General features: G+C 35.3%; 1 protein-coding gene across 1 annotated transcript; it reads left to right on the plus strand.

The window, feature by feature from the left end:
* Positions 1 to 3,353: 3,353 nt before the first annotated feature.
* On the plus strand, positions 3,354 to 7,431 carry LOC21410654 (FT-interacting protein 1). Its single transcript, XM_010113094.2, has 3 exons — positions 3,354 to 3,775; positions 4,197 to 4,252; positions 4,551 to 7,431. Exon 3 carries the CDS (start codon positions 4,695 to 4,697, stop codon positions 7,017 to 7,019), a length of 2,325 nt encoding a protein of 774 aa, XP_010111396.1. The 5' UTR covers positions 3,354 to 3,775; positions 4,197 to 4,252; positions 4,551 to 4,694; the 3' UTR covers positions 7,020 to 7,431.
* The last annotated feature ends 14,974 nt before the right edge of the window (positions 7,432 to 22,405 follow it).

Below are 22,405 nucleotides of genomic sequence, written 5' to 3' on the forward strand. Positions count from 1 at the left end.
TTTTAATTAGATTTACTTAAATAATATTTGTTACTATTAAAGTGGTATTTTTTTTGTCTTTTTCCATAATTTTATTCTTTTCTTTAAAGAAGTTTTATGCATTTTTTACTAAACGATGTTTACTGTTATTGTTGCTTTATCGAATAGAAAATCTTGTGTTAGGGTAGAACATGCCGGATTACGCCAATAATCCTAGAACATGAAAAAACAAATAAGTTTTGCACAATAGTTTCGAAAAGTTTTTTAGCCAATTGTAAAAAGAATTTACATAGAAAAAAAAATATTTTTTCTAGTCATAAATTTTTTTTTTTTTTTTTTTGCATAATAAACTGTTATTTACTCTAAATAATTTTAAAATCTGTTATTTATTTCTATTCTTTACTATAAATATGCTATTTACTTTATTCTCTCTAGACATTTTCTAGCTCTAGTCTTTATTTTTCTTATTCTGTTTTAGCAATTTGGGTAACTGTTGTTTTAAGGCTATAATATATCAATTTTGATGTTAGTTTGTCAAATGCACGTCTTTATTACAGTTTGCTTAATTTTGATATATTTTAATATCAAATTCACAAATTAATTGGTTGATTGCAGAGCTGTAAGTCAGATTCTAAAATAACACAAAAATAACACAAATCCTTCTTATCTTCAAGTCCTTAGACTTGCCACTAAATGAATACGTGGTTTTAGAATATTACTAAAAAAAATGTTGCATCATAGCAAATTTTAATATTCATAAAGAAAAAATTGATTGAATGCGTTTAATATTTATTAATATTACCGTTAAGAAATATTAATATCTACTCTCTATTGGTGAATAATAGTGGTTTTTTTTTTTTTTTTTTTTTTTTTTTTTTTTTTTTTTAAGTTTTTTTTTTTTTATTTTTAATTTTTTTTTTTTTTTTTTTTTTTTTTTTTTTTTTTCGAGTCATCGTCTCATAGATATATAACTTTTCTACCATGTATAACCATTCGAAATAATTTCTTTTACCTAAAAGCTTTGGACCACGACCTACATCCCTATAGGTTCATTTTAACCGCTACATATTAAAATTTCTTTTTTTTTTTTGCTTGTACTACATAAAATAATAAATATCGAAAAAAATATATTATCCAAGCAAATTTTATTTTAATTACCCTCAAAGCCAAAAACTTGTTCAATTAGGCAAATAAGTTAACATTCCTATGTTTTTTGTTTTTTTAAAGACTACATTCCAAGGTCTATGCTTTGCCAACTAGTTATTAGGCCACATAGGAAAATCCAAATTCCAAACAAGCATCTTCTTTTATTTTTTATTTTTTATTTTTTATTCTTAACTATATGGTCCAAAACAAACAACTGAACTGGACCCTATTTGTTTTGCCAACTAAAGAAGAATCCAAAGGCTGTGTGAAAAGACATCTCATCTCCACTCACCACCACTTTCTTTTCACAACATTTTCAATATCACCAATATTAGCTTGTGCACCGATTGTTTTTCTTTAATATTAGGGTTTATTACACTTATAATCTCTGTGTTTTACTAAAATTATCATTGACTGAATTTAATAACAATAACACTTCTTATCTGAAACTTAATTGAGTGTCACTGTAATTTTAATAAAACATAAAGAGTATTATTATAATGAGTCCTTAATAGTGTGTTGTAAATAGTAGTAAATTTACCATATTCCCACGTAAAAAAGAGAGCAGAAATTAAATATGGCATCTTTTTTTTTAATAAAAATTACTATGACATCTTAAGGCCCCGTTCATTTCGTTAATTCGAGTTTAGAATTCGAGTTTTTTTACAGTAAAAAGCTCTCACAAACAATCACATCTAACTTTTTTACTATAGTAAAAAGCTCTCACATAAAATCACATCTCAACTCAAATTCTAAACTCGAATCAGCGAAGTGATCGAGACCTAAGTTTAAAGAAAGTACTAACTATACATATGCCTACAAAAAAAAAAAAAAACAGGAAAAAGAAAAGTACTAAAGTAACACCACTCTAATTTGTTCCATTGACCACACAAATCCCAATTACATATGTATAGCATTTGAATATCTATATGTTATATTAATCCTCTAAAATTATGGTCCTGTGGTAGAAAATAAAAAGAATGATTTAAAAACATTTTTTAAAAATATTTTACCCCATTATTTTCTCTCAATATTTAGGGTGATACATGGCATATTGTTGTGCTTGACAACAATGAGTAACTCATAATAATATGCACTAATTTAAGAACGAGTCATTTAGGAGTTTTGCAATGTCATGAAATAAATAGCACCATTCATGTTTTTTTGTAGAACTTTCTCTAAAAAAAAATTGAATATAATTACAATCACTCAATTGTGTGCAGCTCCTATCCTACATATTATATCATATTATATTCTTATTTTTTAAACAATCCATTTTATTTTCTTTTTCATTCACAGTAGTACAGTAAATTATACTTTTATAATGCGTTTTCTGTAGGTTCGTTTTTTATATATATAATAATGTATTGAACCGAAAACCATATCATTATTTAAAAAATGAAAGCCATATAAATTGATAAGAAAATCTAGATATAATTATTTCTTAATATATATATATATATATTATAATTTGACATAATTCAATGCTGATTTTGTTTGATAAGGTATTTTTTAGAGTTATTGTCACTGTTAGTTCTTGAATATAAACATTGTGATATTTTGGTCCTTTAAATTTTTGTTTTATTAGTTTTAGTCTTTGACTCTAAAATTTATGATGAATTCATATTATTCAAGAGATAAGCATGTGGTTATTATAACATAGCTTAAAATTTTACAAAAGTAATCACAATAGGTGCAAAATATTTCTTTTCACTACCATTAAAATCCTTGAAAACTAAAGAAGTTTGCACTTTACATAGCGATTTCCATAAAACCCACAGTTACTATGCGAAACAGATATGATTATTTATTGAATTTCATAAATATACTACAAATTTTAGTTTCAGATACCAAAATCGTAAAAAAAAAAAATTAGGGAGTTATCCGTTAAAAAAAGAAAAAAGAAAAAAAAAATACACGCGAAGAAGGTGAACAAACATTACTTCCTTACAAACATTATAATTAATTAATTATTTATTTTTGGTTTGGATGGAGCGTTACTCTCACCCCAAGAAAAAAAAAAGAAAAAAAAAACTGTAAACGCACATGTGCGAGGTCCCGACCACAGTCCTACACACGCTTCACCGGGGCCCACTTACACACTGCCTGCAACACAGAAGGAAAAAAAAAAAAAAAAGAGAGAGAAAGCGAAAAGTAAAAAATAAAAATAAAAATAAAAATAAAAATAAAAAAGCAAAAAGGAAAGAAAAGGAAAAGACCATATCGAAGAGCTTCTCTGTATATCTCCCACAGATTCATCAGATCCCACTCAAAAGCAAAAGCTCTCTCTCTCTCTCTTTCTCTCTCTCCTCGCCCTTTCTCTTTCTCTCTCTTCTGCTAAGCTGTTCTTCTCCCTTCTTCACCCTCTCTTTTGCTGTTTCTCTCTGTCACTAAACCCATTTACGTTTGGTTTTCTCGTTTTGTTTCTAGAGAGAGAGAGACAGAGAGAGAAGACGAACAGAAAGTTTTCGGCGGTTTTTGTTGAATCTTTACGAGAGTTCGTCGGCTTCTGAAGTTTTTTTTTTTTTGTTTTTTTATATTTTATTTATTTATTTTTGCTGATTTCAATGCATTGTTGCACCGCCTCAGCGTTTTGGTGCACCGACTTCGGTAGGGTTTTTCCGAGGGTTTAAGAGGCTTTTATGCTCAGGTCAGATTCTTCGTCTTTCTCTCTCCGTGTTTCCCTTTCTTCGTTTTCGGGATAATGGTTAAAATGTTAGTTTTTTTATTTTTTTATTTTTATTTTTTTATCAGCGTCTGTTTGGTTGATGGTAAAGCTGAAGAGAAAAAAGAAAAGGAAAAATAATTGAACTTTGGAATGAATTATTGGTTGTTGGTAGCCTTTTTTTTTTTTCTTTTCTGATTGATGTTCAATGTTCTGGATATTTCCACCAAAAAAATGCTTCCTTCTGAGGTCGTAAATAATAGATTCTCTTGAAAATGAAACATCTTTTATTTTTCTGGCCCTTATTTTTTCCTTTTGACTATTGTTTTCTCTACCTCGTTTTCTCAGATTATTCTATTTCTGCCTTATTAATTTTACGATTTTATTAATTTATTTATTTTTGCAGTAATGGTAACAATCAGATCTGAAACTTGGCTTTCTCAGGAGGTGGTTTCTCTCAAGGTCATTCTCATTCTCATCTTAAATCTCTTCATGTGTAACCGATCCAAGTTTCTTATTCACATTTTGCATTTTTTGCTTTACATTTTTTCCCCTGTCGTTTGTGAGTTACTAAGTTAATATGTATAAAATGTATTTATATAGTGACAAGCCTTGCATATTCTTGCTTGTCCTAGGTATTTCCGCTTTTATTCTTTTTGGTTTTTTAAAAAATTTTCCTAATATTTAGGTAACTTGGTTTTCCTATGCAAAGTAACGGCTATTTGACTGTGTTTTTTTTTTGTTCTTCCCGATTTTTTAGGTTTCTGGGAAGTGGGAAACTTTGAATTAATTCAAATTTTGGTCCTGTTTTTAATATAATATATCCCAACCGTTCAAGTTCAAGTTCAAGATCAAGTTTTGCCATCTGGGTATTTCTCTGGTTTGACGTTGAAGCAAGGAGAAGATGCAGAGACCTCCACCGGAAGACTTCTCCTTGAAGGAGACAAACCCGCATCTCGGTGGCGGAAAGATCACCGGAGACAAGCTCACGAGCACTTATGACCTCGTTGAGCAAATGCAATACCTTTATGTCCGAGTCGTCAAGGCTAAGGAGTTGCCTGCGAAGGATGTTACTGGTAGTTGTGACCCTTACGTTGAAGTGAAGCTCGGAAACTATAAGGGTACAACCCCGCATTTCGAGAAGAAGTCAAACCCTGAGTGGAACCGGGTGTTTGCATTCTCGAAAGAACGGATCCAGGCTTCTGTTCTTGAGGTGACTGTGAAGGACAAGGATTTGGTGAAGGATGATTTCATTGGTCGGGTACTTTTCGATCTGAATGAGATCCCAAAAAGGGTTCCACCTGATAGTCCTTTGGCGCCTCAGTGGTACAGGTTGGACGATAGGAATGGGGTTAAGGTTAAGGGTGAGTTGATGTTGGCTGTTTGGATGGGCACCCAAGCTGATGAAGCATTCCCTGAAGCATGGCATTCTGATGCAGCAGCAGTCAGTGGGGCAGATGGTCTTGCGAATATTCGCTCGAAGGTATATCTCTCTCCTAAACTTTGGTATTTGAGGGTAAATGTGATTGAAGCTCAGGACTTGATACCGACGGACAAGGGTAGATATCCTGAAGTCTTTGTGAAGGCTATACTGGGAAATCAGGCTTTGAGGACTAGAATCTCTCAAAGTAGGACCATTAATCCTATGTGGAATGAGGATTTGATGTTTGTCGCTGCAGAACCTTTTGATGAGCCCCTAATTTTAAGTGTGGAGGATAGAATTGCACCGAACAAAGAAGAGGTTTTGGGAAGGTGTGCGATTCCCCTGCAATACATGGACCGCAGATTGGATCATAAGCCTGTAAATACCAGGTGGTTTAATCTTGAAAAGCATGTGATCATAGAAGGGGAGAAAAAGAAGGATACTAAGTTTGCGAGCAGGATTCATACGAGGATCTGCTTAGAAGGTGGTTACCATGTTCTCGATGAGTCGACTCACTATAGTAGTGACCTCCGACCCACGGCGAAACAGCTATGGAAAAGTAACATTGGGGTTCTTGAAGTGGGAATTCTGAATGCTCAGGGGTTGATGCCGATGAAGACAAAAGATGGGAGAGGAACAACTGATGCTTATTGTGTGGCGAAATATGGGCAGAAGTGGGTCCGCACAAGAACTATTATTGATAGCTTTACTCCAAAGTGGAATGAGCAGTATACTTGGGAAGTTTTTGATCCCTGCACAGTCATAACCATTGGGGTATTTGATAACTGTCATTTGCATGGTGGAGATAAGGGTGGAGGGGCGAAGGATTCGAGGATTGGGAAGGTAAGAATCCGTCTTTCTACCCTCGAAACTGATAGGGTTTACACACACTCGTACCCACTGCTGGTTCTACATCCAAATGGAGTGAAGAAGATGGGTGAAATTCATTTGGCCGTGAGGTTCACGTGCTCATCTTTGCTTAACATGATGCACATGTATTCACATCCACTGTTGCCTAAAATGCATTATCTCCATCCTTTAACTGTTAGCCAGCTCGATAGCTTGAGGCACCAGGCCACTCAAATCGTGTCGATGAGGCTGAGCAGGGCAGAGCCGCCATTGAGGAAAGAAGTGGTGGAATATATGCTGGATGTGGGCTCCCACATGTGGAGTATGAGAAGAAGCAAGGCAAACTTTTTCAGGATTATGGGGGTTTTAAGTGGGCTGATTGCAGTGGGAAAATGGTTTGATCAAATCTGCAACTGGAAAAACCCCATCACAACTGTACTGATTCACATCTTGTTCATAATACTGGTTATGTTTCCGGAGCTCATATTACCCACAATTTTCCTCTACCTTTTCTTGATTGGAGTTTGGTACTATAGGTGGAGGCCAAGGCACCCTCCCCACATGGACACTCGCCTCTCGCATGCAGATTCTGCACACCCTGATGAACTTGACGAGGAATTCGACACTTTCCCAACTTCCCGGCCTATGGACATTGTAAGGATGAGGTATGATCGATTGAGAAGTATTGCCGGGCGAATCCAGACTGTGGTTGGTGACTTGGCCACTCAAGGGGAGAGGCTGCAATCTCTGTTGAGCTGGAGAGACCCAAGAGCTACCGCTCTTTTTGTGCTCTTCTGTCTAATTGCTGCTATTGTCCTGTACGTTACCCCGTTCCAAGTCGTGGCCCTTCTCACCGGATTCTACGTGTTGAGACATCCAAGATTCCGCCACAAGCTTCCCGCCGTGCCACTGAATTTCTTCAGGAGGTTGCCTGCAAGAACTGACTGCATGTTATGAGTAGAGGCAGTTTTCCGCAATTGCCATTCGAGTTTTATGGCAATCAGTCTTCACCGTCTTCATGTCAAAAAGTGAAGAAGATGATGCCGTAACATATAGACCTTGTTACCTTGTTTATTTTCAGTGTTTGGCAGCCATGAAGAGAATGCAGAAACCAGAAGGGCTTGTTCATTTTAATGTTTAGCGGCTGATGTATGACCTTCACCTGAAGGTGGTAGTATTTTTTTTTCTTTTCATGAATTTTCTGATCATCATGTCTGCTACAGGATTTTTTTCTGTTTCATGACTTGACTTTTTGTGTTAATTATTTCATGTTATTTGTAATATTGTAGGCTGTGATTGGAATTAGCTTATTCAGTTATTCTGAACCTTTTTTCTGTGCTTAATATTATCTTCGTAAAGTTTTTCTGAAGCTACTTTTGCCTTCTTCAGTCTGTAGTAGTTACATTATTTTAAGTGGTTAAATCTCGTTTTTAGAGCTTTTACCTTGTAGTTTGTAGTTTGAGAGAGATGTTTTGAGACGTATTGGTAGGTTAAGTTTTTTAACTGTTAAATTTATATTTTTTTTTATGAAATTTTATACAAATTTAACAGTTAAAAAATTTAACATACAAGATCATTTTAATTTTAGTTTTAACAATAAGAGAAGTGAAAGCTATTTTTAGTTTCTCCGCAAGTCTTTGGAATTATATTTAAAAAATCTTAAAAAGAGTCAAAATGGTTTTAAAATTTTATAATGAACAATAAAAAGTTAAAATGAAGTTTATAATGTTTTACTTGCTTTAAAAAAAAAAACTTTATTTAGATGTTGGTGCAAATTTTAAAATTTATTTAAAATAATTTTTTTGAGACTAAAAATTTTTCAAGAGAGAGTCGAAGCACTTTTGATTAAGCATTAAAACACATTTGATAAATTAAAAACAGTTTTTATGAAGCTTTATCAAACATGTGCTATATCTCGTGGTGTTTTTCTTTTGTTTATAAATAACATTATCTACTTTCAAATGAACTTTTAATATTATTTTATTTTGTTTACTCGGTGGACGGATAAACTAGCAATCTTCTTGATGAGCCATATTTCAACCACTTATGAGGGCTTCATTTAATTTCGATGTTGGTATTTTTTCCTAGTTTGGTATGATTTTGGGGACACATTTTCATTATTTAATACATTGATCATGTGGAATTTTGTGACAGCGATCTGAGCTGGTAAGTAGCATGTAACCAAACTAAACAACTTGTACATCAATAAATGATGGCACTGTTAGGGTCTTTGGATAGTGACAAGCATATTGTTGCCTTTGCTTGGCGGTCTCTTTCTTTTATTTAATTTGAAATTCTTTTTTTAATTATTTTATTTTTAGTACGGCTTGGAATATTCCTAATATAAAATTCAAGTAACATGAGCAAGAAAATGCTACTGGGGGTGATGTAAATCATGCTTCAATATCTCCTTTGAACAGAAAATGCTAGGCCCTGTTCATTTCGTTGATTCGAGTTTAGAATTTGAGTTTTGCTACAGTAAAAAGTTCTCACAAACAATCACATTTAACTTTTTTACTACAGTAAAAAGCTCTCATATAAAATCACATCTCAACTCGAATTAAAAACTCGAATCAACGAACTAAACGAGCAAAGATCATTTATTTAGTCACTCTCTTTCATATTCTCTTTGTTCTATTTTTACCACATGTCATTCCACTTTACAATAAAATTGAAGCATAATAATAAACCATTTTCCTACATTTTATTACAAATCTGCCACTCTTTACACAATTTAATAAACGATAGTTTTTTCCCCCTCTCTCTCTCTCTTTCAATCAAATTGAAGTATATACATTATACGTTTATATACATCAATTTTTAGCAGCATTATGTATATACTGTTTGCCGTTTGGTTTTATAAAATAACGTTATATATATATATATATATATACGTTTGCCGTTTGGTTTTATAAAATAACGTTATATATATATATATATATGAAGTAATGTATGTATATATCACTTGTGTATGTATAAATATTACCGTTGTTCTTCAATATATATATATATATATAATAAATTTCTCTTTTTCAATTTTTTGAACTTCATTTTTCTTTAAATCTTGTAATATTATAAAAGATTAGAATTAGTAATCCTAGTATGAGAGTAAAAATGAGAGTGAGCAAACAAGTGATTTTAGCATTTTTCAATCTGTTCCTTTGAAAGTTGTGTAGAATAAATGCAAGCCTAGACACATGTTTTGGATAAGCATTAATATCTTTTTTTTTTTGATATTTTATACATTTACCTCTGAATTTGTATGGTTTTAACAATTTGTCCCTAATTTTACCAAGTTGCCCTCTCAACTTATAAACTTGTTATAATATGCCCCAATTTGACTGATTGTGTAAAGTCAGTGTCAAAAAAGCACGTTCGATGAAAAATTTCAACATCCCAATTCGAACGTGACATAAATATTTTAATTTCTTGACTTTTAAACCTTTAAAATCTAATAAAAAATTTGAGCAAATTTAGTAAAATTTAATAAAATGGGGCATATTGTAACATTTTTACATGTTCAGGAGTTTGATTGCCAAAATTAAAAGTTCGAGGGACAATTTGCTAGACCACGAAAAGTTCAGGGGGCAGTTGTGCTAACCAACCCCCTCCATTTTTTTTTTAGTTTATTTTTTAAGGTATGATTGGAATGAGTTATATGAGATTCTTTATGGTAGAGCCTTAATAAGTGCTCTAACGATGCAACACTGCTTTTTCAACTATTGTATTAGTTTTTTATAGGTTAGATCTGTGAAGGTTTGTATTAAAAATTTATAACGCGCCACTGTTCTTATTACAAATCTGACCATTGAAAAAGTAATCTAACGACAAAAAGTAGAAAACAATGCTCCATCAATGAAGCACTAATTAAGATTCCACCATAAAGATTCCCAAAATATATAAATTAGATAGCTGACTAAAAATATTATAACAATTATTAAAATTTTATTTTTATCACGTCACTTTAATAAATTTTTATATTTAATGATAACCACCAATAAAAATAAAATATAATTATTAAAAACTCATCTACATATGTGTTTATTTTTAACTAAATTAGTCTAAAAGTTACTTGCCTACTTTTCTATTTTTGGGAAATTAGAATTTATGGGACATTTAGTTCATGGATTCAGAACCACGATTCATAATTCTGATTTTTAAAATTTAAATTTTTGATAAGAAAAAAACACTGTAAAAATTAAGAACCATAATTCAAAATTAAGGACGAACCCTTAAAACAAACATCCCATTAGTTATTTAAAAAGGTGCCATTTAGGTGTGGTAATTAAACGATCATAATGACGTATTGAATTATTTTTGTATAATTTCTTTTCCTTTGTCATTGTTGCTCTTTTACGGCTGGAGTTTATTTTCTTTTATCCTAAGAATTTTATTGTGTGAGTATGTTTAAACGTTGTATATATGATTAAAATTACATTAAAATAAAAAACATAAAAAATAATTAAATTAAAAAAATTTTCTATAGAATTTCTTTTTCTAATACCCTGTCAAAAACGTTTTACCACAAGAATAAATAGAAAGAACAGAGAGAAAATAAAACTTTTATTTTTTTATTTAAGAACGAATAATGGACTTTTATTGAAAGGAAAAAGAAGTGTCACTCTAGTAGCACAGAAGAAAAAAAAAATTACAAGTAATTTTTTACTTTTTCGTTAGATACGTGTTATAAATTATTTGTTTTATATATTTTTATTAATTTAATGCGCTTTTAATTAAATTCAATGATCAATTAGGTTTTAGAGACTTTACTTGGAAAAGGTCTCAAGAAAAAATAATGAAAATAAGTAACATGGAATGACGAAAATGGTCAGCGGGCTGAAGCAGATAAGCTTGAGCCGGTGAGCAACGTGGGCCAGTGGGAAAGTGGCGTTGGTTCGATGAAAGAGCCCTCTATGGCGGAGCCTTGTCTGATTTTTTAACAGCAAATTTTTTTTTTTTTTGACTGGTTGGAATGGACCATATTAAAAGCCCCTTAATTTATAGAGAGAGAGAAAATTTATCTCTTCGAATCTTGGAATTCTTGGCCTTTTCTGCCTTGTGGATAGGTGGGGACCCTTTCTTTCCCCTTATTTGTTGTGTATCTTTACAGCCTGTACCCAAACGCTTTCTTTGGTCTATTCTCTTATGAAGAAATTCTGGGGGAGCTTCCGAAAAATAAACAATCAATCATTTTTTATTTTAATCTATCAGATTTATTTTACATGAAAAATTATTATTTTACATATTTTTTAAATTTAAAATAATTTTAATTTAATCTGATTGAGAATCCGTTTAGTTCGTTGATTCGAATTTTTAATTCGAATTAATATGTTACTTTATGTGAGAGCTTTTTACTGTAATAAAAATGTTAAATTTAACTGTTTATGAGAATTTTTTACTATAATAAAATTCAAATTCTAAACTCAAATCAATAAAATAAACGTAACTTAAAACTACATATAAAACTAATCTAACAGAAAAACTCCACTTCTTTAAAATTGTCTTTTTACTTTTATCATTTTCTTAACTAAAAAAACATGTATAACGTCATTTTGACGAGACAAGACAACAAACATGACACGTCTCTCCGTACTAAAAAAGAGTTGTTTTTTTTAGAAAAAAAAAAAACCAAGCAGCCGTTAAACAAGATCATAAATGGGAATGGAAAAACCTTGGTCGATGTTTTAGTCCATGTTTCCGACAATTTGCATTCAATGGCTGCAAACAGACATAAAAAGTGTGATTTAGTCTCAATATCGACGATGAGAATCCATTCTTTTTGTTTTTTTTTTGTTTTGTAAAATTTCATAAGAGGTTTTGATAGTCGCCGGTTGAATTTTTTTTCATATATTTTTGTTGAAAGAAATGTTTTGATGATTTTTCAAAATATTTTTGTGTGAAAAGCCAACCTTAGTTGCTAGATTTTTTATACCACCTGGTGGCCGTAAAATATCAGACTAAACATACTAACAAAAGTATCATGGGAACAATTTTGGCTCTCTAATTGCCAAAGTTTTAGTATTACGGTAGGATATTTCCTAGTAGCACAATAGAATTCTAACGGTCATTCATTGATGATTGCTAGTTGCCGGTTGTCAGAAACTTTAATATCACAGGGGACACCTCTAATTATCTTTGTAAGATGATCAGCAAAAATTATCTTTGTAGGATACCACTTGATTGCCAGTAGGGGATCATCAATCGCTCGAAGTTTGAGTATCATATCACGGTAGCTCTAAGTATCACAGTAGGTTACCAATGGTCGTTGGTAGGCAGTTGCCAGCCGGTTGTTGAGTGCTAAAATTTTTAATATCATCGTGGGATACTACCAAGTATCATGGTAGGTGTCATACGGTTAAATTTTCAACTTAAAATTCGACACAATGTGATGGCGCTAAGTCACTAAGACTCAGCCCGTCAAACCTGTAACCACAAAGGTTTAACTAACGGGAAACTAACAAAAGCCACACAAACAAACACAAGCTTTACGGAAACCCTTTCCAACCTTTTATTGCTCTCATAAAAGGAAGACACTAGCTTAGGCTTAAATGTTGGATTACACAACCACCGTGTCTCAGTTGCAGCCTAACACTATTTATAAACACTCTATTGTGGCTGACACTCCCAGCCACGTAGGTTTGCTGGACTAACTAGCCCCAGCCACGTAGGTTTGCTGGACTAACTAGCCCCAGCCAAGTATCCCTTCACTTGATCAGTTACAGCGCCCACTAAGTCCCCCAACTTAGTCACATTCGTAGTCACTAAAGCCACAACCGTTGCTGCCTTGAATCTCGATCATGGGCACCACGTGGTCCTTTCTCAGTGTGCCAATCGGCCCATGTGTGCCAATTTGCTGCAACAGTCTGCCCCCACAATGTCTCCTGACTCGGTCTCAGTGGTTCCTATTTTCGTGGCCCTCGCGCCACCTGTCTAGCCAGTCAATGACCCCTCTGAAGCAGGCCTTGGTTAGTTCTAACATTCATGGTCCATGAGCCACTTTGTCGCCCCACTCCGCACATGGTCTGGTCATGGGCGAGAATCTCATGCGGAGGTTGGGCCACACACGTTAAGCCGCTTGCGTGCATGCCACTTGACCCCCATGATTCGCACATCTAACCAACTCCGCTTATTTCGCATTGTTTGAGCCTGTTGCGCATTGTGACTAATCTGTGTGTTTGTTCGCGCACCTGCCCCGCACGCTCCCACATATTGCTTCAGTCTAACTAGTTCTCGGCTTGCAACATGCCTCATTCTTTGTACTTGTCTTGGGTGATCTCCACACCCCCTTTGCGGCCCATGGCACCTATGTAAGGGCTTCGGTGTGCCATGACCGAGTCTTAGCTGGTCAGGGGCTAACAAACCACCCCCACTGGATGAAGCCAATGTCCTTGTTGGAGGGGAGTCTAAGCAATGCTTGATTTGCCTCTTGAACTACCCCAAAGTAACATCTCTTTCCCATGTTGCATCTGCTTCGTTGCCACCTTTCCACTGAACCAAGAAATTGGTCCGCCGAATCTTCTTACTCTGCCCCATGGTCCGGTGGTCAAGGATTTTCTCAATATCCTTGTCAAATTGCTTCCGAATAATGGGCGGTGCATAAATTAATAATCTATATAATATCTCAAAGATTTTATGAAACTTTTTGTTATACACGATCTTCTACTCTCGCGCTTCCGCATCTGAAATTGTTTTGAAAACCAACAATTGGTATCAGAGCGGTCTATAGACTATATTTATTTATGCTTCGATTATGCAATAATCAATATTGTATTAAATATGTGATATTTAATTTGTATGTATGTGATGGGTAGGTACTTGCATTTATTTATATATGTTCGTATTGATTCATGTTGATGAATGTATGGATGATGGATTTGGTCGTTAATTATATGGTTCCATGTATCGGTTTTATTCGTTCGATAAATTATTTGTAATTTTATTCGGGTATTAGAATTATTATAATTCTAGGATTTGGATAGATCAGGGCAAGGAATCTCAAGTACAAGAAGCTCAGAAAAATTCGGAAGTGACGCCCTGCCTACGGCCTAGCCGCGCCCCGCCCGCGGCCCAGGCGTGCCCAGGGCGCGGACTGCTTGTTCTATGAACATGTTTTGTAGAGGGTGATTCCTAATCCTGAATAGTAGATTCATGAGCAACTAATCATGTTCTCTTTCTTTGCAAGGCTTTAGCTCTTAGATGGAAATTTGTTTCTACCTAAACAAAGAAGAAGAATTAAAGTAGATAAGATTTACTAATTCTAGAAACATCTTTAGTAGAGGGCGATTCCTAGTCCTGGATAGTTGATACGGGAGCAACTAATCATGTTTAGTTTTCTTTGTAAAATCATTAATTCTTACAAAGAACTTGCCGTCAGGTACTATACGATGAGAGTGGGAATACCGTGAGGGTATCAGCAAAAGCAGTGGGAGAAGTTAGACTTCAGTTTTGGAAATAATAAATACCTTGTTGTGAACAATGTTTATTTCCCTCCAAGCATAAAGAGAAATTTGATTTTTGTTTCTAAATTATTTGAACAATTGCCTTTAATAATAATCTAGTCCACAATTTTTTCAGAATGGTTTCGATATTTGTTCAGGATATTAAGAAAATGATTTATACTTTTTAAACCGATGCCTGACTCACTACTTAACATTGAAATGTTCAAAAGTTACCAAACCTAAGAATAAAAAGTAAAGGATCCCTCACAATGATAACACATATTTGTGGCATATTAGGCTTGGTCATATTAACCTAAACAGGATTGAAAGACTGGTAAAGGATGATCCTTTATGCAAACTAAAATTTGGCGAGTTTCCGATCTATGAATCTTGTCTAGAAGGTAAAATGACTAAGAGGCATTTCACGGTGAAATGAGAAAGAGCTACAGATCCCCTAAGCTGATACATTCAGATGAATGTGGACCATTAAACGTCCAAGCAAGAGGAGATTATGAATACTTCATCACTTTCGTTGACGATTATTTGAGATATGATTATGTTTACCTAATGCAACGTAAATCATAAACTTTTGGAAAGTTTAGAGAATTCAGACCGGAAGTTGAAAAATAATTAGGTAAACCAATCAAGACACTTCAATCCGATGGAGGGGGTGAATACTTGGACTAAGAGTTCAAGGATTAATTGATTGAAGAAGGTGTGTTGTCACAACTGACAACACCCGGCACACCACAGCATAATGATGTTACCGAGAGGAGAAATCAGACTTTGCTCGACATGATAAGATCAATAAAGAGTTATTCTTTACTGCCTACTTCATTTTGAGGACATGTCCTCAAAACTGCGGTGTATATTTTAAGCTTAATATCATTTAAGTTTGTACCTAAGACGCCTCTAGAGTTGTGGAATGGTCAAAAACCTAGTTTGAGACACATTCACATATGGAGGTGTCTAGCACACGTGTTGAGGCAAAAGGCCAGGAAGTTGGACCCAAGGACGGAAGTATGCATCTTCGTGGGATACCCACAAGAGATAAGAGGATGACTATTTTATAGTCAAGAAGATTAACAAGTATTTGTGTCGACAAATGTCACGTTTCTGAAGCATGATTATATGATAGATTTTAAGCCCAGAAGTAAATTAGTACTAGAAGTGTTACTTCCGATGAGATTGGACCACAATCGGCAAGTGTTGTCAGTACATAAAGAGATAAGACCACGATTCCTAATCAAACTACTGTGACACCTCGTCGTAGTAGGAGGGTAAGCAAGTTAGCTGACCGGTATACCAGGGAGGCACAGATCATCACTGCTAGTGACGGTAAGGAGAATCTATTAACCTTTAAAGTTGCGATGGATGATTCTGATAAGAAAAAATGGCAAGCAGCTATGAAACTTGAGATGGAGACCATGTACTCTAACTTAGTCTGGCAACTTATAGATTTACCCGAAGGGGTAAAACCTATTGGATGCAAGTGGATCTTCAAGAAAAAGAGAGGAGCAGATGGAAAAATAGAGACTTATAAAACAAGGCTAGTGGATAAGGGTTATACCCAGAAAGAATGAGTTGACTATGAGGAAACTCTCTCACCAGTAGCCATGCTAAAGTCCATTCGGATACTTCTGGCCATAATAACATATTTTGACTGTGAGATATGACAGATGGATGTCAAGACAACTTTTTTGAATGGCTATCTTGAGGAAGTCATCTATATGGATCAGCCAGAGGGCTACATAGAAGAAGGCCAAAAGAAGAAAATCTGCAAATTGAAAAGATCCATTTATAGATTAAAGCGGGTGTCTAGATCATGGAACATCAGGTTTGATTTGATCAAAACTAAGATGTATCAAACGAAAGAAAAGAAGATGTTCTCGTTCTTTACTAGCTTGAATATCTGATATTCAAGAGGAGTGGTTAGTCATTGTCAGTTTGAACTCATGATCAGATCATTGGGTAGCGATGTAGTATATCCTTAAGTGTATAAGGAAAGTAAGAAATTATAAGATAGTTTAGTCAGTTAGAGAGTTGTCTTTTAGCTGTGGAGAATTTCAATTCTGACCCCATCATGTTGAAAAGGGTTGGCCAGAACTAGCCAGTGAACTTGGTATCCCTGTCACTCATAATATCCTCAGGTAAGCCAAAATACTTTACCATGTTTTTAAGAACAGGTTGGCCGCAACACCCGCCGGGCACTTGTCTAGCGTTAGAATGAACATAACATACTTCGAGAATCGATCAACCACGACCATGATCGACCACATTCCATTTGCCGCACGGTATCCTGAAATGAAGTCCATTGAGATAGACTTCCAAGGCTTCTCCGGAATGGGCAGGGGTTGCAACAACCCTGCTTCTTTCTTCTTTTTTGTCTTGTCTAGTTGGCAAACCAAACATGTTTTCACGTACATCTCGACGTCAACTGCCATTTTGGGCCATAATAAAACCAAGATTGGAGGGCTATCATCCTTTCAATCTCTGAATGTCCTGCTCATTGTAGGTCATGCGTCTCTCGCATCAATTTGTACCTTAGGCCCCATGTATTAGGCACAAATAATTGTTGGTTTACGAATCGAATTCGGGTGCAGAAGCATGGAAATACGGATCGGGTCCAAACATAAATTTTCATAAAACTTTTGTGAATACTATAGAATATATTAATTTACAACGAATAAATTAATCTAATTAATTTAGTGCAAGAATTATACCTTGCTAACAATTAGGAAGATAACTTGAATTCTTTGACCAATGAACAATCCAAGCTCCAAGCTTTCTCAGAATACCCGAATCTTCCACGTCTACTCCTTGAAACTTACAAGACTTAAAGTGTGGGCTCTAGGGTAGAACTTTCATTTATGATCACTCGCTAATTTGTCTTTCTTCACTATCAACGCATGTATGTGAAGAAACTGAGAATTAGAAGAACTTTTCTTCTCTTTTTCTCTTGCTATAAATTCAGCCAACACTAGGGAATTAGTAGATCAAAATCTTCTTCTCCAATTTCTATTGTCTCATATTTATAAAGAATTAGGAGAACCCTTTTGCTTGTAGACAAAGCAAATAGAAATTTGTAGTTACCATATTTTTAATTTCATTAAAAATACAGTTTCCCTTTTAATTTTTGAAACAATATTTTCTTTCCTTTTAATTTTAGAAACGAACTTTCCTTCCCTTTTGCTTATAGGGTGGCCGGCCAAACTAAGGAAGAGAGAGAAAAAAATTCTTGCTTTCTCAACTTTCTAATTTTAGCTCCAATTCATTTCCAAATAAAGTAACAATTTACTTTCCTTTTTGAATTTAATAGGAAAACTTGTCAAACAAGTAAACCAGATTACTTAGAGAGTGAGCAAATAAATCTTAGTGGGATTTTTCCTGTGTCACACACCCCTGTGGTCCCACCACAATGTATGACAAAATAATTAAATAATCACATTATTTAATATATAATTAATTCTTAATTAATTGTTCGTGAGTAAAATAAAATCCTGATAATTCATCTTATCTTACACAAAATACAAGAATGACGCGGGGACTCATGAACCTATAATTTTGAGTTCTAATATAATTAATAATTAATTAAACTCTTTAATTAATTAATTAATTCTATTAATTTTAAAAAGTTTCTCCACTAAAAATTTAGAATTGCACTCTCAAAATTATAGACATAATTTACTTGTATGAACTTGAAGCGTCCATTTGATATAGTCACTACATATAGATCGGTCATCCATAAATAATTCATAATTAGAGCTAGGTGAAATAACATCTCTAATTACATTTGTATCCTTGAGTCCCATTGATTCTCTAATGGATAGTGATTCATAAAACACATTTAGAAATCAGAGCTCTAACTAATCTAAGTACCGAATCAACTCTCAAGGGAATTATTTATCTGTTTCTTTCTTAAGAAGGAATGGATTCCATTTTGTTATATTAGCATTCCCGGCTACCTATTTCTTCATGTCTCCAAGATATAAGGATAAGATCTAACTATGCCGAGATCTTTACCAAGTAAGTCAAAAGACACGTATCCATAAATAAAAGTATGCTAATAACTTAGGATTAAGATTATTATATATATGACCATCAGTAGACTTAATTAGAATTTCTATACTTAAACGAAAATTATCATATATTCATATTATGTCTATGTCTCAGTCCTATATAATCTCATTATGTAAAATACACTCACTTCGATATCACGGCATATCAACAATAGGATAAGATCATTCCATTCATAATGGGAATGACATGTATTAATAATGTGATCAATTAAAGATTTCAAACTTTAATCGATAACAATTATGGACATAATGTTTCGATTATTATCCTTAAATATTATCCTATAGTATATAACACTTATATACTATATTTAAGGTTACATAAATAATCATGGAATTTTTAATGACATTCATAAAGTATTCAATAATATATGCACGTGAATAATGAAATTTCTACTTTATTAATTAAATAATAAAATCTTTGATTACGTCTCATGCTTTCATGACACTATTCTCAACAATAATTGACCACCTTTAGCATACAAAAGACCATTTTCAAGCTAGTACCTTTTAACCAAGCCCTCTTGGACTTCTTGGCGAAGCTTGGTGTAGGTTGAGTCATCGTTAGCATGCTCCCGGACTTGATCAAAGCTGCAACATGACCCTGCACTTCTTTTCTACTCAATGCATCTGGGACCAGGTTTTGTTTCCCTGGTTTGTGTTCCCAAACAAAGTTAAACTTTGCAAGGAACTCCTGCCATCGGGCATGTTTTAGGGTTAGCTTCTTCTGAGTTTTAAAGTAGGTGTTGGCCACATCGTCAGTCACCACCGTAAACTTTGTCCCTAACAATAGTCCCTCCAAGTATCGAGATAATGCACCACTGCCACCATTTCCTTCTCGTGAGCAGAGTATCATTGCTCGGCATCTTTAAGTTTTTAACTTTCAAAGGCTATCGTACAAGGACACCGCCAATGGCACGATCGCAGGCATCAATGTGAACTTCAAATGGCCTTTCAAAATTCGTTAGTTTCAACATCGGTTCAATTGAAATAACAACTTTGAGTTTATTGAACGTTTCTTGGCATGGCTCACTCCACGCCCACTTGATGTCCTTTTTGAGCAAATCCGTCAAGGGGCTCACCTTTTTCGAATATCCTTGGATGAACTGCCTATAGTAGTTCACCAATCTAAGGAATGATTGTAGTTAATCAGCCATCTTCGTTGGTGGTGGCTAGTTAAGAATAGCCTGCACCTTCCGCTTATCCTTTCGAAGCTGGCCTTTGCTAATCCAGTGGCCAAGAAACTTCACTTCCTGCCTGCAAAACTCACATTTCTCTTTTTTGACAAATAGCTTATATTCTCTAAGCTGTGAGAATACTTGCCGTAAGTGACCCAAATGATCATACAGTGACTCAGAGAAAATTACAATGTCATCCAAATACATAACCACAAACTTGTCCAAAATAGTGCAGGGGCATTGGCTAAACCAAAAGGCATTACCAGGAACTCAAATGAGCCGTACCGCGTGACACAAAGGGTCTTGTGTTCATCCCATTCACAATTCGAACATGCCAATATCCTAATCACAAGTCCAGCTTCGTGAAGTAGCAGGCATTTGAAAGATGATTAAACAGGTCTGCCGCATTCGACACATGTATTTATTTTTTACTGTCACTTTGTTTAGTGCCCGATAGTCCATGCACATCCACAATGATTCATCTTGCATATTCTAAAATAACATCGGGACACCATAAGAAGCTTTGGACTGTTGGATGAAGCCTGCAGCGAGTAACTCGTTGAGCTGCTTCCTCAATTCCACCAACTCTGTAAGGGCTAATCGATATGGGGCTTTCTCTGGAGGCACGACCCCTGGCTCCAGCTCAATTTTATGATCAATTGCTTTCCTTGGCGGAAGCTCCTGAGGTAATTCTAGAGGCATCAAGTCAGCAAATTCCTCCAGGACAACTGTATACTCATTAGGCACCTCCACAACCTGATCGAGCTTAATCTGAATGAGTGTTACATTGAAGGTTGTCTCTCCCTTTTTTACTCCCGCTTTCAGTTGCTTGGCTGATTACACTGTAATCACCTCTCGTCTCTCGGGCCTTTCGGCTTGCATATAGCAAGGTGATCTCTCATCCGCCACCATCATGCCAAACAAGTGAGGTATTAGAGTTACTTTTGCCCGAATAAAGAACTCCATGCCAAGAATTAACTCAAAATCATCAAGGGGAACAATGGTAAGATTACACTCACCTTCCCAAAAACCAACCCTGAGAGTTATCGTGGCTGTATCTTGAACCGGGACTGCTCCAGAATTGACCGCCTTCAACTTAAGGGAGCTTTAGGTCATCGTCAGTCCTAGTTTCACCACAATCTTTTGGGATAGGAAGTTATTGGTCGCCCCCGTGTCCAACAGAACAAGAACATCCTTTCCATCGACCCGTACCATCACGTGCATCAAGCCTTTAGTTAGCGAAGAATTTTCAGCCGTTATTGTGTTCAGCAACTGCAACGGGTTCATTCTTGAGGTTTCTGAACCATCAGAAGTATTAACATTACCTTCCTCTTGCAAAGGAGGGTGCTAAGCCTATCTTTCTTAGGGCAATTCTTTGCACGGTGAAGACCATCACAAATGAAACATCTATCTTTGCTTTTGGACGGGGACTGGCCTTTGGACTTGTCAGACTCGCCAGTCTTCTTCCCCTTCAAAATCTGTGGACTTCTTATTATCCTTCCTGGATGACTTGCCTTTCTTCCCATCACTCTTCTTTGTGTCTGAAGAGTTAGTCATTTAGAAGTCCACCAACACGTTCGTAGCAGTATAAGCCGTAGGTAGATCTTTCTCACCTTGCCTCCTTAGCTCAGTTTGCACCCACACATGCAACCCTGACATAAAATTGAATAATTTGTCAGATTTTGACACATCCTGAATGTCCAGCATCAAAGAACTAAATTCTTTAACATAATCTCAAACTGTCCTCATGTGTTTTAGCTTCTTTAGGGACTCCCTCACAACCCAGGAAATGTTGCAAGGCAAGAATTGATCCTTCAATTCTTTCTTTAGCGTTTCCCAATCCTCAATTCTGGGTCGGTATGTGCTAGCATGATTAGCCATCCGTGTACGCCACCACAGTTTGACGTCACCATCCAGGTACATACTTGTGATGGTCATCTTCTCTGTTTTTGGAATTCAATAAGCCTTGAAATACTGCTTTATGAACCAAAGGAAATTCTTCAATTCCTTTGCATTGCGGCTACCGTTGAATGATTTGGGCTTTAGGACTTTGATCTTCGAAACAACACCATCATGGAGAGAAGGGCTGCCCAAAGCACGCTTCAGAACCATGATCTCGTTCACCAAATCTTTGAAGTTCCCTTTCACTAAGTCGATGAAGGTCACGAAGTCCTCTAACATCGACATAAACTGAGTCTCCATCTCTTAGGTCAGTGACCCATTAGCGGTGTTGAGAGTTACGATATGCTCCCTCTGTCTCTCGCGTTGAACAGCCAAGTTCACCGCATTATCAGTCTCAGGGGCACCGACAAAGTTTTCCATCCGAGCCACACGTTCCTTCAACTCGTTTATAGCCATACCAAGCCTTCAGCCGAGCTCTGATACCAATTGTCACGCGGTTAAATTTTCAACTTAAAATTCGACACAATGTGATGGCGAATTTACGATATGCTCCCTATGTCTCTCGCGTCGAACAGCCAAGTTCACCACATTATCAGTCTCAGGGGCACCGACAAAGTCTTCCATCCGAGCCACACATTCCTTCAACTCGTTTATAGCTATACCAAGCCTTCAGCCGAGCTCTGATACCAATTGTCACGCGGTTAAATTTTCAACTTAAAATTTGACACAATGTGATGGCGAAATTCGAC

Source organism: Morus notabilis, unplaced genomic scaffold (genome assembly GCF_000414095.1).
Source record: "Morus notabilis unplaced genomic scaffold, ASM41409v2 Scaffold78, whole genome shotgun sequence".
Taxonomy (NCBI): domain Eukaryota; kingdom Viridiplantae; phylum Streptophyta; class Magnoliopsida; order Rosales; family Moraceae; genus Morus; species Morus notabilis.